The sequence below is a fragment of the Apteryx mantelli genome, chromosome 2 (genome assembly GCF_036417845.1).
Source record: "Apteryx mantelli isolate bAptMan1 chromosome 2, bAptMan1.hap1, whole genome shotgun sequence".
Classification (NCBI taxonomy): Eukaryota; Metazoa; Chordata; class Aves; order Apterygiformes; family Apterygidae; genus Apteryx; species Apteryx mantelli.
In genome coordinates, this window is record NC_089979.1 from 40,090,016 (window position 1) to 40,104,938 (window position 14,923).

The 14,923-nt window shown below is 41.2% G+C and overlaps 1 protein-coding gene across 1 annotated transcript; it reads right to left on the reverse strand.

Moving 5' to 3' along the window:
- Positions 1–2,268: 2,268 nt before the first annotated feature.
- On the reverse strand, positions 2,269–5,744 carry TCF24 (transcription factor 24). The gene is made up of 2 exons (XM_013942826.1): positions 5,346–5,744; positions 2,269–2,382 (listed from the first exon to the last, which is right to left on the reverse strand). The coding sequence occupies exons 1-2, from the start codon at positions 5,727–5,729 to the stop codon at positions 2,269–2,271; spliced, it is 498 nt and encodes a 165-aa protein (XP_013798280.1). The 5' UTR covers positions 5,730–5,744.
- Between the last annotated feature and the right edge of the window lie 9,179 nt (positions 5,745–14,923).

The window sequence follows — 14,923 nt, forward strand, 5'->3', positions numbered from 1 at the left end:
ATTATAAAACCTCTACCTTTTTATAGTAAAACGCTTGAGTAGCAACGTTTTCTCCAAGCCACCCACTCAATTACTTTTCATGTTTTTAACATGTTTACTCTTACCCCTTTTACATGCTTACTGCATGAGTAAGCAGTCAATACCTTTCAATTACATTTATGGAAGAAGACTTTAAAAACTGGGGATTTTTTTTGTGCTTTGATTAATTTTTGTTGTCTTGCCTGAATTCCCTCTCATCCAGATGTATTATTTAAGAGTCTGGGAAACCACTGTGCTAGGAAAGAGCATGGAACTGATATATAACATTATCCTATTTTTCTGTTGTGTCCATATTTTGTGTACACAATCTTTTTTTTTATTGTCAGACTGCTGCTACACATCATCAGCAGTCTTCACTGAGTCTTTCATAATAATGTCCAAGGGTGAAATCCTATTCCACTGTCATTAGGAGGAGTTTTGACATGGACTTCGGATTGGGATTTCACTTGCCTGTTTTCCCTAACCTGATGCCATTCATTTAGATCTTAATTACATGCAAAACTAGTTTGATTTCTATTTGCTTGTATGTTTGCTGCTTGGTATTTTGTCAGTCTAAAATGTAATGTCTTTTTGTGTTATGCCTTCATAATAGCCTTTTATTAAAAGTCACGCTCTTATTTACAAGTAGATATTTGTCCATGCAAAACTTTCCTTTTGTATTTTTTTCCACAAAACATAATAGCTTGTTTGGTTGGATGATGCTCTGGCTATGTAATTCTCACCTTTTAATAAAGCATTTACAATTATAAATAAGAAATATATGCCAAGAATTTTTAAGAGCAGTATATTTTTAAAGAATAAACTTGTCAAAATTCAGAAAGCTGCAGTGGTGACAGAGGTCTCTTGATTTTACCATACCCTTTCATCATACTTTACTCCTCCCACATGTCCTAGATGGTTTATCCAACCATTTCTAATGGCTCTGCTAATGTGGATACATGTTCTGATATGTGAGGCCTGATTTTCTATGGTATTGAACACTCAACTTGTAATGACATGCTTAGCACCTCTGAAAGAGGTCACAATTTTGACTCAAGAATTAAAGCAACAAAATGATTTTATAAAGGTTATGCCTGACCATAATTCATTTTCCTTTTCTGTCAACTGTCACTGTAAAACTTAACTTGTAAAGCAGTCTTCAGCAAGAAGTTACTAAAAATGCACAATATTGTTACTAAAAACTATTCATCCTATACAATGAGGAACACAAGTGATACAGATTTTGCAACTCAATAAATACATAATGTCCACTGATTTATATTTAATAAAATGTTTACCTTAGCAGTAACAACAAACTATGTGAAAAGTATAAGGTTTTACAGAACAGATACAATAGATGGTATTTGTGCATTAGTTTCAACTTCTCTTGCCTATATATAGATGTTTTAAGCGAAAAATGTACTATGAACAAGCCAAGTATTAAGGCTCATTTATTTGAATGCATCCACCTCATGAAAGACAAGAGAAATGAATCCTGATATCTAAACACGCAAGTAGCAGTATGGGGTAATGCTTAAACACATTTTAAACCCTGTAACATGCAACACAATAATATGAATCAATACAAGGAATACTTACTTTATATAACTACGTTTCATCTACAAAGCAGTTTGTGTTTGTTGTATGTAATACTGTATGTATGTAGGACAGGTTTCAGCACATTTTACTTAAAGTGAGCATGCATCCACATTTTCAAAGAAAAACTGCATACATTTAAGATTATCTGAAGGATGAAGCTCTCACCAGACTGCAGTCAGTGAGCTTTCTGCTATTGGTTTCATGCAGGGAAAAAGCATATGTGGTATTTTGATTGGCATTTTTAGACCTGCTTGCCATTTGCTTTTCATCAAAGCTTTTACTGCACTATACTTAGCCAATACGCATGTCTCCTCCTCCCCCCTTTCTCTACGGCGTACCTATGAACTTCTTGCATTGGAGCAGATAAGAATACCTATTCTGTTAGCGGTATTGCCTTTGTCGCTGCTTTATGGGTTGGTGCTGAGTGCAACTGCCTTCTCCTATTCCCTCAATTCAGGTATCAACAATCTCCTCTATGTTAGAAACCAGTGATAAATCAGATTAAGTTAATAAGGCATTAATTGCATTTAAGAATCAGTTCCTTCTCATCCATAAACAGTACTTGAATAATTACAGTTTGTCTGCAGATGTGTTTTTTAACTTAAATATATATGATGAAATAAATAACTTTTTTAATAATAAAAAGGGAGATTAGATTTGTGAATTTGTTGATGTTTCTCCTTGGCTTGCACTTTCTCCTTGTGCTGAGTGATTCAAAAACTGCCCTGTAGCTCCAATATATAACCTGGATCGCATTGGCCATTTCTGCAAGACAAAAGACAAGCACAGTGCTGAAATATATAGGATCTTTGCAGTCTGAAAAAATTCTGAGCTATAAAACCAAAGCTTTAAATGATAATGAAATCACAGTATCAGAAAATAGGAAACTGTTGCTATCACCAAAATGTTTATGTCATTTATTGAAAAAAAGTTTTTAGAAACTGTGTAATGCAATCTCAGCATGGATATTTTCTTAAGTAGCAAATTGTAAGGTACAGTTCCTAAAAATCCTCATGAGCCCACAAACAGTTGTAAATCATACTGATATGTGATCATGTAGGAATCTGTATCATAGCTGCTCTGTTAGTAAAACAAAACAAAGCATTCCTGTTTATGGTGACAGGGATACCACTGGGATTTACAGCACTGGGCATACCCCCGTGTTTGCACAGATTGCAGCATCTATATATCCACATGCTCATTCCAACCTGCCCACACAATATTGATTGCCGGACTGGGCCTGCTAAGCAACTGTGTGAAAGGGAATTTAATATAATTGTTCCTTGACAGTTTTCATCACTGATAAGTTCTTGTTATTCATCAGCTCCAACAGTTTCAGGAGATGAAACAATTTATCTTTCCTTTAATTGATTATTGGAAAAATCAATTAATTGGTTTTAAGTATTTATTTTTGTAGCTAGCATTTCATAACAGCCTTGCAGTGATCACTATGCAGTAAACATTATTTCAGATGCATGTCCTTCTATCTGAAGAATTCCACTTGAATTTGATATTCCAAGTTGATTATTGTAAAGTTGATGCCTGAAAAGACAACCTGTCACACGTTTGATGCAAAAATATCTGAAAAACAGCCAGCGTGGTGCTCCAGGTAACGCCATTTTTTAAAAGTCACTTTTGGGAACAGGCTGGCACCTTTCTTGTGGACTTGACTTTTGCAAACCCAAATTTCTCTCATTCTTTATATATGTGTGCTAGAGTCCCTCAATTAAATGCATTTGTAATTTCACGGATGGCTCCTCCCACATCATATGTTAATTGGTGTGTGCAAGGCTACTCTCCAGGAGCAGTACTCAGATATCTTAGTCCTCATAATGGAATGACTGTAGTCCCATACATTGAACTAACTTAGTTATTCCTGTTACAGTATCAAAATCAATGACTGACTTCTGTTATAAAAGCAGGAAATAGAAAAACAAGTATTGGTCTGACACAAAGGTATCTCTGAAGACTAAAGGCACTTGTTAAATCTTTTGTACTGCAATTAAATCTCAAATCTTCTATTCAAGAGATAAAAAGCAGAAAACTTCTTACTGGGAAGGACCGTAAGATCTCATTCAATATTTTTATTGCAAGTCTGATGTTATGAATTGGATCACTAATAAGACATCTGTGACTTAGCTAGTTTAAAGTTATTAACCACATTTCTTGTTTGGTGTACACATAACTGTACTTCGATATTTCAGTTTTCATACTATTTGTATTTATCATGGTTAATATACACATGTATAGTTACAGTTATCTGTACTGTTTTCCTCATATCCTGCACTTTGATTTTTTGAAGCACATAATATGAATTGTCTCTGACCCTTTGGTTCCAGTTCCAACTAAAAAAAAATTTATCAACAAGAATATCAGAAACACTGATTTGACTGACGGGATCTTGATTTCAACCTGTACTTCATCAAAACTAAAGACAAGCAGATGACACATTAAGTAAGATTAGTAAAAATAACTGCTAAATTAATCAACTATTGCTTTATTCCAGTAGTCTGGGAATTGTGCATCTGGATAACTTAACTGTTTTCATAACTAGTTAAGAGTATTTTTCTTCCTGTAATAATTGGCAGTCATTAAAAAGTATCATAAGAGACCTGTGTCCACTCACTTTGCCCAAGCAAAGTAACTGAAGTCAAAGAACTTACTTTGAAATACATTACAATATTTATTATTTTATGAAATATAGCCATCTTCTAATTTATTTAAAGGTTTTGCTTTCTTAATGAGTCTGCTAATCATTTAAATTACCTAAGAAACCTCCACTCAGATCATGCTTTTAACCATTTTAAATATGTATTTATGTGCAGTTACAGTGACCAATACTGTGAACAAGGAACTCTCTGTGAATTAGTCACTTTATGGGAATTAGAGATTACTTCACAAATTAATCTTAATTAAATCATTCTGAATTCATCAGACTCTTAAAAAAAAAAAAAACAATGCTCTAACCCACTCGCCGAGATTAGAGCCAAAGAAAATATCTCATGGTATTCAAGAGTCACATCAGTCACCGAGTAATGTATTTGAAAATAGTTTTCATCCCCAGGTACTCTTTAATAGCATTTCCCCTTCCATGTTCTCTCTACATCTCCATGATTTTTTTTGATGAAGGGAAGAAAAATAACAGCATATACAAACTAGATGAAATAAATGTGTCTGAAAAGCACTTTTATATAAGGAGTTAAAATGTGGCCAGTAATTAATGTCACATTTCATATCTCAGCTGGCTCAACAGGAGAAACAAAGCAGGCCTGCACACATTGCCAAGCACTACCACAACTGGGCTCACTGCTGTTAAACAGCTGATTACCTCAATCACAGTTACTACCTAGAATGGATTCTGATGGATTTTGTGACTAGGTTTCCACACCTGTGTTAATACGAAGATTGAATAGGTACTGGTACTCCTCAGTTCCCGCCCTCCTCCTTCAGTTCTAAGGGATCAAGTCTCACTGGGCTTGGGCTTCTCTTAGATTCAATATTCTTGTGCAAAGTCCTTGAAGCTGGAGGCAAATTGCCAGTGAGCTCCAGGATATTTCCGGCAGGCCCTCAGCACCCAGATACAGTGGTTCTACTGCCTGGGAACGCTCACCTAAGGCAGTCTTGTCATGTATTGATTGTAGCAAGGCAAAGAAGCTTGAAATCTACATAGTTGTAATACCAATTAACTTCACTGAGAGAAGGTGGAAGCTGTTCCTCAGCTGTCCTACCTTGACAGGGTGCAGGTATCCATCCCCTCGGAGGGTACCCAAGCCCTCTCCCGGTGACTCTTCCTCATCCTGAAGGCTACGGGTGAGGTGTGCGATATAGGTGGTGGCCAGGAGCAGCACATCCAGCTTGGAGAGCTTGGTGTCAGGTGGTACAGAGGGCAGAGTCTTCTGTAGCTCTAGGAAGGCATGGCGCAGCGTTTGAACCCGACTGCGCTCCCGAGCGGCATTTGCAGCTGCCGGTCTTCCAGGAGTTGCTCCAGCCCGCTGCCCAGCTGAGGAGGGTGTGCAAGAATTACTGCCAGCGGCAGAAGGCAGCAGGGAATCAGGCTCTGAACTAGGGCTCGAGATCTCCTTACTGTTCTCAGATAAATGTCTACAGTCCATTGGTGACTTCCCCAGGAGGGAGGACCTGTAACCAACAAGAGTATCTCTAAACCAACATGCCCTCTGGCACAAGCCATGCTGTAAGCTTAAGGTGATGCTGAGAATCTCAGCATCAGAGTAAAAATATCCACCAAGGATGCAGCTCCTTTCCATCCCAAATTCACACACATACCCTTGCAACCACTACCACGCATGTATACACACACTCAGAAACTCCAGACTGTGAGTGACAGCTTTGTTCCTCCGATCCAACAGAACTACTGTTAGAAGATGTAAAGCTAATTTGATCTTTTTTCCAGAGACAATCTAAGGCTGGAATTTCCTGTGAGATATACACACTCCCCACATTTTCAGAACTTTCCCTTCTAGGTACAAACAAACTCCGTCAACATCATCTTTGATAATGAACCCAAGTAGTACGTATGTACAAAAAATTAATTACACACAATGTTTTCCCCATTCAGAAAAGAGGATAAAGAAAGGAATCACATTAAGTTGATATACCTACTGTGCTAAAGTGAATGCTTTCTAAAAACAAAGACAGATTATCAGAAATTCCAATATTGCCAGGTCTGGCAAACAAAGGATGCCTACGTACGAATGTGTGAATTGCTTCTCATCACTATTAATAAAGCAGTTGATTTGATATCACACACAGGCACACAAACATAAGTTAAAATTCTTATCAAAGACTCATTTTTAATATCTTTCCAGTAGTATTACACAGAGCAATTTCTTTTAATCATTCTTAGTCCAAAGATCACCTGGCTCTTCTGAGAAAACTCAACAGACAATGCTAAGCAGTACTGCCACAGTAGCTTCCATTTACAACCAAATAAAAATTAGACGAAATGTGATTTTTTTTAAATATATTATTTGCGTAATTTGGGATGTGGGACTGTGTGTGCATTTTCTATTTACCTGCAATCATTTCATCAACAGTCTTGTAGGTGATCAGTGCTCCACGGATCACAGAAAGAAAAACATATTTTCAGCTGCAATGGTGAATGGGAGCCTCAGAAACATAATACAGGTATTTTGAAATGCAAAATTCGGTCCATGAGTTTGAAGGATCAGAAACAGACTTCTGTCCTTTCATATCTGAAATTATTCAAGAATAACTGGGCTTGTCCTATCTTCTACATTTTCAAACTTTAAAAGAATCTGTAAACTGTATTTTGGCCATTGAGGGGCAAAAGAAACCTCTGGCAACAATGGCAGAAAACTTTTTTGGAGCAAAGCTGAAAATAATTACTGAAAAATCTTCCCCAACTTTCAGAAAGGACTGTCAGCTCTGCCTGTAATAAAACTCATGTTCCTTTAATTCATCCAATTCCACAGTAATATGCAATTCTACCATTCTTCCCAAAAGTTCACCACTTCTTCGCTAGAATAATACCTGATCCAGTTGCTCTTATTCAAGCACACCTTCTAAATTTCTCAGACAGATCCTGGCTTTCATGTGTTGGAGATCTGGTGTTTCTGTGATAGCCTGGATAGATAACAAGGACAAGAAGTTATTAAAGCAGTTTTAATTATAATCAAATGCATTGTAATTTTTTTAAATTAAATAAATAATATGAAAATTATTTAAGATCTAAATTTACAAAAATCAGGCTCTGATTTTGCCAAGCATTTCAAACATATACTGAAGTCCCTGTGTAATTGCTGCTGGCAACAGCAAAAGCCAAGTCAAAGAATCAAGTCAAAGATTGGTAACAGAAAAGTGGAAAGGAAAAGATAAATTTTCTAAATCATCTCTGTTGGTCTAATTTGATATTTAAAAGGCATTATTATTTTTAGTGTTTTATTGTGATTAATTTGTTGTTAATCTGTCTCAGTTTTAAGAACTCTTATTCACTTAAATGTTGGCACAGTTTAGAATATGAAATTATTCATGAAATACTTTGGATTTTAACTGTAAACCAAAGAAAAATATCATTATTTATTGCTTACAGAGATAATTAATTATTACCTATATAAAACAAAACTCAAGTCCACATGAGCTTCTCTTGAATGAGGGCTGAAAAAAATGATCTATTTCCTTTTAATTTAATATGTAAAAACATGAAATGGCAACTTTTTCTTGGTATTTTCTCCCTAAGTTACAGTCAGATCTGCATGCATTTTAGTGACAAAAATTATCTTTATTGCCACTGCAGAGTCAACACAGCTATGAAAAAAGGCAAAGATTCTATTCTGTATCATGTTTCATCAGTAGAATTTCATCTGCCATTCCATCTAAATCCCACTGAAATGATGAAATCTTCCCATATCCCTGATTACTAGAAAAGTCCTAATTAGAGAAGTAATACAGAGAAATGAAATGATTTATGTCTAATATTATTATTTTGACTGGGTTATTAATACCCATTAATCTATTAAAAATACAGGAATAAAGCTAGTCTACATGTTATTTTATTTTGCTGTGGTGGTATATAACCCAATTTAGAACTACAATCACTTTGTATGGACACACTATATAAAAATGCAGGTACCTAGAAACCTCATTTCCTTGTGTGCCTTTCTGAAGTAGGAGCTTGTATTTTAGAAGCTTCACAACTACATTGGATGAAATTCTGGGCCTATGGAAAAAACAGCAAAACTTCAGCTGTGGAAAACAGAGACTTCACTCTGTCTTAACTTCTTCACTACTGGATTTCTGGTCAAGTACATACAGCAATACCCAATGGACCAGGAAATTCCTTTAAACAGAAATACAGGACATAATACAGATATGTACATGTGTGTTTATGCTAGTATCCAAAATATAGCTGGTGCTTTCTGAACTAAGATTGCATTTGTCATGCAGTGTGGCTGAGTGGAGTCATTGTTCATACTTGTGTGATCAGGTTTCATACTTTGGATCCTGCATACTTTGTAAACCCAAGAGCCACTTGAAAGCCTGTGGTCCAAAATACAGTCGCTGAAAAATAAAGCAAATAAAATGCCTCAAGACAGCATGCGTTTCCATGTGATCTGCTTGAAAATCTTACAAGGCAGAAGTCTGTATTTTTATATAATTAAACATTTCCCTGTGAAATTTGCAAACACGCACACTTACTGCATGGCATGCAAAGGAACGTGAAAATGGGAGTGTGAAAATAAGAGTATTTATATTATTTCTAATGCATTTTTATCGCATTATTTCTACTGCAGGCAGATATAATTGTGTTTTACATGATACTACAAAGACATCATCGATTTGAAATGTAATTCGTTTACAAAAGAAACCAGCACAACTGTTGTTTTATTCCTGTATTCCATGGGAGAAGGACAGCAATGAAGGGTATCTGACCACATGAACAAGCAAAGACTGAAAATGCCAGAGCAGAATAAGCAAACTGAAAACATATGAATAGATAATCTTATTTGCAGCCCTTTTAGTTGTTCCCTAGGGGAAAAAAAAAAGTAGTTAATCTGGATTATTTTGTATTGCTTTTAAAACGACGTTGCTCCTTGTGCAATTCCACTAATAGTTAACGAAAATACTTTCTCCGAAGCAATGAAGTAGGAACTTGAGTGCGCGTATTTAACCGGACAACTGCAATATGTGCTCTGATACGCCAGGTGAATAACCTTGCACCCACACCCCAGACATTTTGTGCGGAAACCCGCTTCTGAGGCACGGTTGGCGCGCGGCGCGGCGGCGGTTGGCCACACTTGGGCATTTCGACTGCGCTCGGCTCGGCCCGGCCCGGCCCTGCCTGCAGCCAGCGCAGGGGCAGGGCTGGCCGGGGGGCAGCTCTGCCGCGGCTCTCCGACCCGCGGCCCGCAAACGAGCGCCGCACGCACACACAGCCGCGGACGCCCAGCCCGCTCCCGGCCCTCGGTCCCGTCGGGGCACTGCAGGCGGTCCCGGGGCCGGCGCATCCCGTCCCACGGCCAAGCTGCCCCGAGCGAGGGGCGCCAACCCCGGGCCTGGGGAGGCGCTGCTCCTGGCTAGGATGCAGGGGGTGCCGTCAAGTGCGGGGATGAACTTACCCTTCCCGGCCGGGGCCGCGCAGCGACGAGGCAGTGCGGAGCAGGTTTGCCCGCTGCAGCCTTCCCGTCGCGTCCAGCCCCGCGGAGCCTTTTATAAGACGGCGCGGCCAGTCCGTACGGCGGGGCTGGGGCGCACCTGGCCGCCGGGCTCCCCCCTCCCCGCCGCCGCTAGCGCGGGAGGCAGCGACCGCCCCTTGCCGGGCGGGAGGGTCATTAATCACGGAGCTGTCGGGGGGCGGCATCGCCTCACACCCGCCGGCCCGGTACCGGCTGCAGGCAGCGCCCCGGGGGAGCGCCTCCAAGACCGTGGGAGCCCTGCCGCGGGCCGGCAGAGCGGCGGGAGAGGAAGGAACCCGCGCCTCGCCTGCCCTAGGCGGGCAGTGACCACCGCGATCCCCCTGCCCCCTCCGCCGGGCCCGGGGCGGGAGAGATCCCTCCGCGCGGCGGCCGTTAACGGGCCGCGCGGCGGGGCCGCGCCGGGCGCGGAGCCGAGCTCCCTCTCCGTTAATGCTGTTTTTCTTAGGATAAAGTAACAGTTTTGCTGAAGGAAAGTAATTTAATCGCTGGGCTTGGAGGTCAAACGATCTTTTTTTTTAATAAGCGAGTCCTTTCTCTCCACTCCATCTGTTTCTTTTTCTGATGTTGCGGAGGTGACCTGCCCGTTACCGGTGTCCCCCTGCACCGGCCCGCGCTCCCCGCCGCGTACTGTAGCTCCGAGGAGAGCGGGTCGTGACTCTTCCCAAGTACCTCGTGCGAGGACCGGCACTTGCAAACTGTCCGTGGTGAAAACGAGAGCGGTATGACGTCCGACTGGCCAGGCAGAATATTTGATTTAGAAGTGAATGGGGAGCAATTAAAAATTAGTAACGTTAATGAGAAGGGACAGTCAAAATAAATACCGAGGGTATAGAACTTTCCCAGAAAAACATTTTGAATTAAGCCTGATTTTTGTGATAACATAGACACAATAAATCAAGCCTCGGGCTCAGTGGAAAAACAAAGTCTGAACGATTTGTTACCGTTTTTGCAGCCAAGAAAATTAAGAACTTAATCTTTAGCTATAATTGGAAGTCCCGGGAAGGGATGATTTAGGGGCAGCAGGGACGAGAGCTGGTGAGGGCACGGCGAAGGCAGGCGGTTCCGTCGGCGGCTCTGCGAGGGCCCGCGCAGGGGCCCGCGGCGGCGGCGGCGAGGGGCGGCCGGGGCCGGGGCGAGCTCCGCGCGGCACCGCGGGCCGCCGCGTTCAGCGCCGCACTGCGCTCTGGCCGGACCGGGACTCCTTCCCGCGGCGCTGCTCGGACTTGCCCCGCTCCTTGGGCCGAGGCTCCGCGCCTGGCAGCGGCCCGCGACCGCGCGAGTCCCTGCGCCTCACCGCCTCCCTCTGCCGCGGCCCCCCCCGCAGTAAAACACTCCCGCACCTGCCGACGCAGGAGCCGGACCGCGCCCCGGGGCCGGCGCGGACCGCCGCCCGCCAGCAGCCATTTCCACCCCGCGGTCACACCGGCCCGCCGCAGCTGCCACGGGTCTGCCGCCGTCAGGGCTCAGAGGGATGTCAAGTGATACTGCCGGGCTGCTGCAAGGAAGGTGAACGTCAATACTGAAACCAAAACAATGCCTGAACATTCACCTTTGCCTGGCGCAGGCTGCCTGCAGCAGAGGTTTCCTTTCTTCCATCAGGAGTTACTCCAACGAAAGTTACTCTGAATATGTACGAGATTATTATTATGAGATGCACCCCCACCAGGGACCACCCTTCAACCTCCTGGTGCCCAGGAGAATGGGCACCTTGCACCCAGGCCTGCACGTGCCAGCCCTGAGGTTTCCAGGTCCACCTCCTGCTTGAGCGAGCGTTCCTGAAACCAGCCTGCTGCTAAGACCTCTTGGAAAGTCCCACAGCAGACACAATTCTGCTCAGCTGCTGCAAGGGCTCAGACAAGTAGCTCTTCAGTGTGTCCTTAAACTTGCGTTGAGAACATCCTCAGTGGACCAGGGAGAGAGAGTGGGATGTGACACAGTGGTGTTGAGACACCCCCCCGGGGAGCGGGGAGACTTGCGTTCCAGTCCCAGTTCCTCTGGGACTCCTCTTATCAGCACACCTACACTGGATCCTGCACACAAGTTTGGAGACTGCCTCTCCCATTTCCCAAGGAGGTGTCCTAGGTCTGCCTGCCCAAGAATTGCCTATTCAAAAAAGGCATTTTAGCTGGAATATGGGACCTTCAGCAATGCTAATATCATTAATCTATGTATTACCTATAGCTGCTGATAGACTGGGGACTTCACATCTTTCATCAGTTAGGTAGATGTCCTAACTAACTACCTCAGACTTCCCAATGACCCTAAATTAGCTAATGGCTAATGGCTGTATTCTTTTTCTCTGCTCTAATTTAACTGATGACTTAAACTCCACTTTACAAAATCATGTATTTTTTTACTTTTCCTGTTGTTCCCATAATGTGTTCAGCCTCAGTGCTGCAGTTCTCAGGTTGCCTTTCTGACATTCCCAACACAACTACTACAGAGGAAATTCAGAGGAAGGAGTTGGAGGAGAAACAGTGGAACTGATTGCCACCTTTTGGCAACTCCAAATCCAGCCTGGTGAGTACTGCACAAACGGCCTAACAAAATTTGTATGTGGTGCTTGGAGAGCCCAGCCTGACTGCTACTGCTGTGACAAGGAAGAGCTGCATTAAGTATATATATTTTTAAATACAGATATAAAGATAGAGATAGTGGCTCTCTACTCTGTCAAGTTTCTCCCACCACAACTCTTCCATTTTAACTACAGCAAGAAGAGATCCAGTGACCTTGTATCAATCCAGCATTTAAGTATGAAGTCCCAGCAAGCTGCTGCAGCTGTTTTTTCTTCTTATTTCCCATAGGAATATCTGAGAATTACTTCCTTGCCTTACCTTCTAGGGTATATTTCAAATCGAAGGAATGCCACAGTCACAGAAGAGCCAGATTTCAAGTGTGATTTAGGTAAGAAAAAGTAGAGACAGTGTAGTATTTTTCCAGGTGCACTTTGCTGCCTTCATATTAAATAATTTTCTGGTTTTACGGCTGCAATTCAGCATGAAATTTCATGATATTTTTCTGATTTGTTAATTTGCACCAATTCCCATTTCTGGGGTTAGGATTTAGCAGGTCTGCTTGTCTGCTGATGAGGTGAAGGGTGAATATTAGTACTACTGTTGGACTAGCAAAAATGTAGTTCATTTGAGTAAAATATGTGTGGTGCCAAGCCAGACACTGGCTTTATTCAGATTCCACTGAGTTTAGCTGTAGTTCTGGAACAAATCAGAGGCAAGATAAAGCCCTGTGAAGGTCAGAGCATTGAAATTCAGAACTTCTGTTTCATGGGGAAGTCTCAACATTTCATAATTGGAGTTCATTCCAGATCAGAAGAAATATTTTGAAAATTTCCCATTAAATTTTTTTCCCTTTTTTCAAATATTATTTTGTTTTGTCATGTCACCATTAAAGTGTGTAGTAGGAGCATGTCAAGTTCTGCAGTTATGTCAAATATATTACAGTGTAGCAAAATACTTCATATTTTATTTTCTAGATAATTAAAGATAGCTGCTACTTAATTATAGAACACAAGAATACATCAGTGCCTCTCTTATATGCTGTAAGAAAGATTTTAACTTTGAAAAAGAAAATAGGACAAACTTTTTAAATTTCATTTCTCCTTCCAAATATGCTGATCAAAATAGTTTAGCTTCCAAAAATGCTATCTTACTGAAAATGCCATTTTAAATTATAAAAAAATTTTGGATGAACATTTTCATTAATAACCTTAAAACAATCAAAAAGTTCACAATTTAGCTATATCTTAACCTCCTCTAAATTTGTCCTCCCTCTAGATTTTTCTATCCATGGTTATAAAACCAAACATTTAAAAATAAATGTTTTGAATTAATTTCACAAAAATCACATAACAATTTTCAGAGGCAAGTGGCCAAAAGGAAGCTTAATAGAGTTCAGTACTCCATTCCCCCAGCTATTCCAGATCACTGATACCTAACATCAAGAAGCAGACATGCTCTTTTCCCAATAAAGGAATAAAGAATTTTAAAATACATCTAAAATGCATGAGAATGGCTCCATTCTTGTGCGTGTGTGTGTGTATGTCTGCATGTGTATGTATGTATTGGAGCATAATATTAAAGTTTGTTTTAAGTCTTAAAAATACCTAGATCTCACCATAATTCCATTTTATATCCACACATATTTAAGGGACTACTTAAAACTACTGAATTCTAGATCACAAGTAAGATGTCAGATTTGAAAGGTTCTCCATCAGCTCAGCCGTTCTCACACTAAGCAAGGCAGAAAGGCAAAGGGGGGTGAAGGATGAAGGAAGTGTGGCTCGATGTTTCCTCTCTGCTGGCAGCCCTGGGAGAAGTGCAGTGTTGCAGCCAGAGAGAGGGCAGTGGGAGCCAAGCAGGGTAAGGGGCTTTGCTGGACCTGGAGAAGTGTGAATATTTGTGCATAAAATGACAGTGTGAATGACTGCACTCAAAGGGATTTGTAGACTTAAAATGCAGGGATTTAGGGCAGGCCACAGAATAGGAGTACAGTATCCATGCATGTATGCAGTTGGGACGTAGCCAAGCTAATACAGAAAATAAAAAAGTGAGAGGGAGTTTGGATCCAAAGAGGCTGAGACCCTCAGTGCTGTTTCACCAGCAGAAGACTTCGAAAGGGGTTTGATGTGAGTTGCCTGGCTGCAGAAATCACTGGGTGAAACCTCATGGCCCCTGCCATACAGGGAATAATTTATTCAGGTCTTAAATGTTATATGTAATTTACAATGGACTAAAATCTTGCAGCGAAAGCTGCAAATGCTCAGGACATCTGAAAAATACATCTAGATGGCTTACACAGCATAACCCACATTGAGAAATACTAAAAATCTATTGAACATATTTTTGAATGGGTGCATGCAAGGCAGAGGGAAATGTAAGGGTGGAAAGGCTGCCTCAGTAACATCCTGCTATAAAGATCAGGAGGTGACTTTCTGATGCATTGCATTAAGTCAGTAATCCCATAGCTGTCACTTTAGACATGCTCTCAGAAAGTACTGACATTTTTCTTTGGGAATTGTTTAAACAAAAAACAATTTTTTTCTTCTCCACTTTTCTGTTTTCCTTGACCTGAGTATCATTGGTCAGGACAGCTAAAAATAGAAATATCATGCTCCG

Bases quoted from the DNA above. Each gene is read 5' to 3' on its own strand.
- TCF24 (XM_013942826.1), bottom strand. From the start codon at position 5,729: ATGGACTGTAGACATTTATCTGAGAACAGTAAGGAGATCTCGAGCCCT. The intron at 2,383-5,345 runs GTAGGACAGCTG...TTTGTCTTGCAG, and splicing joins GATACCTGCACCCTGTCAAG to AAATGGCCAATGCGATCCAG.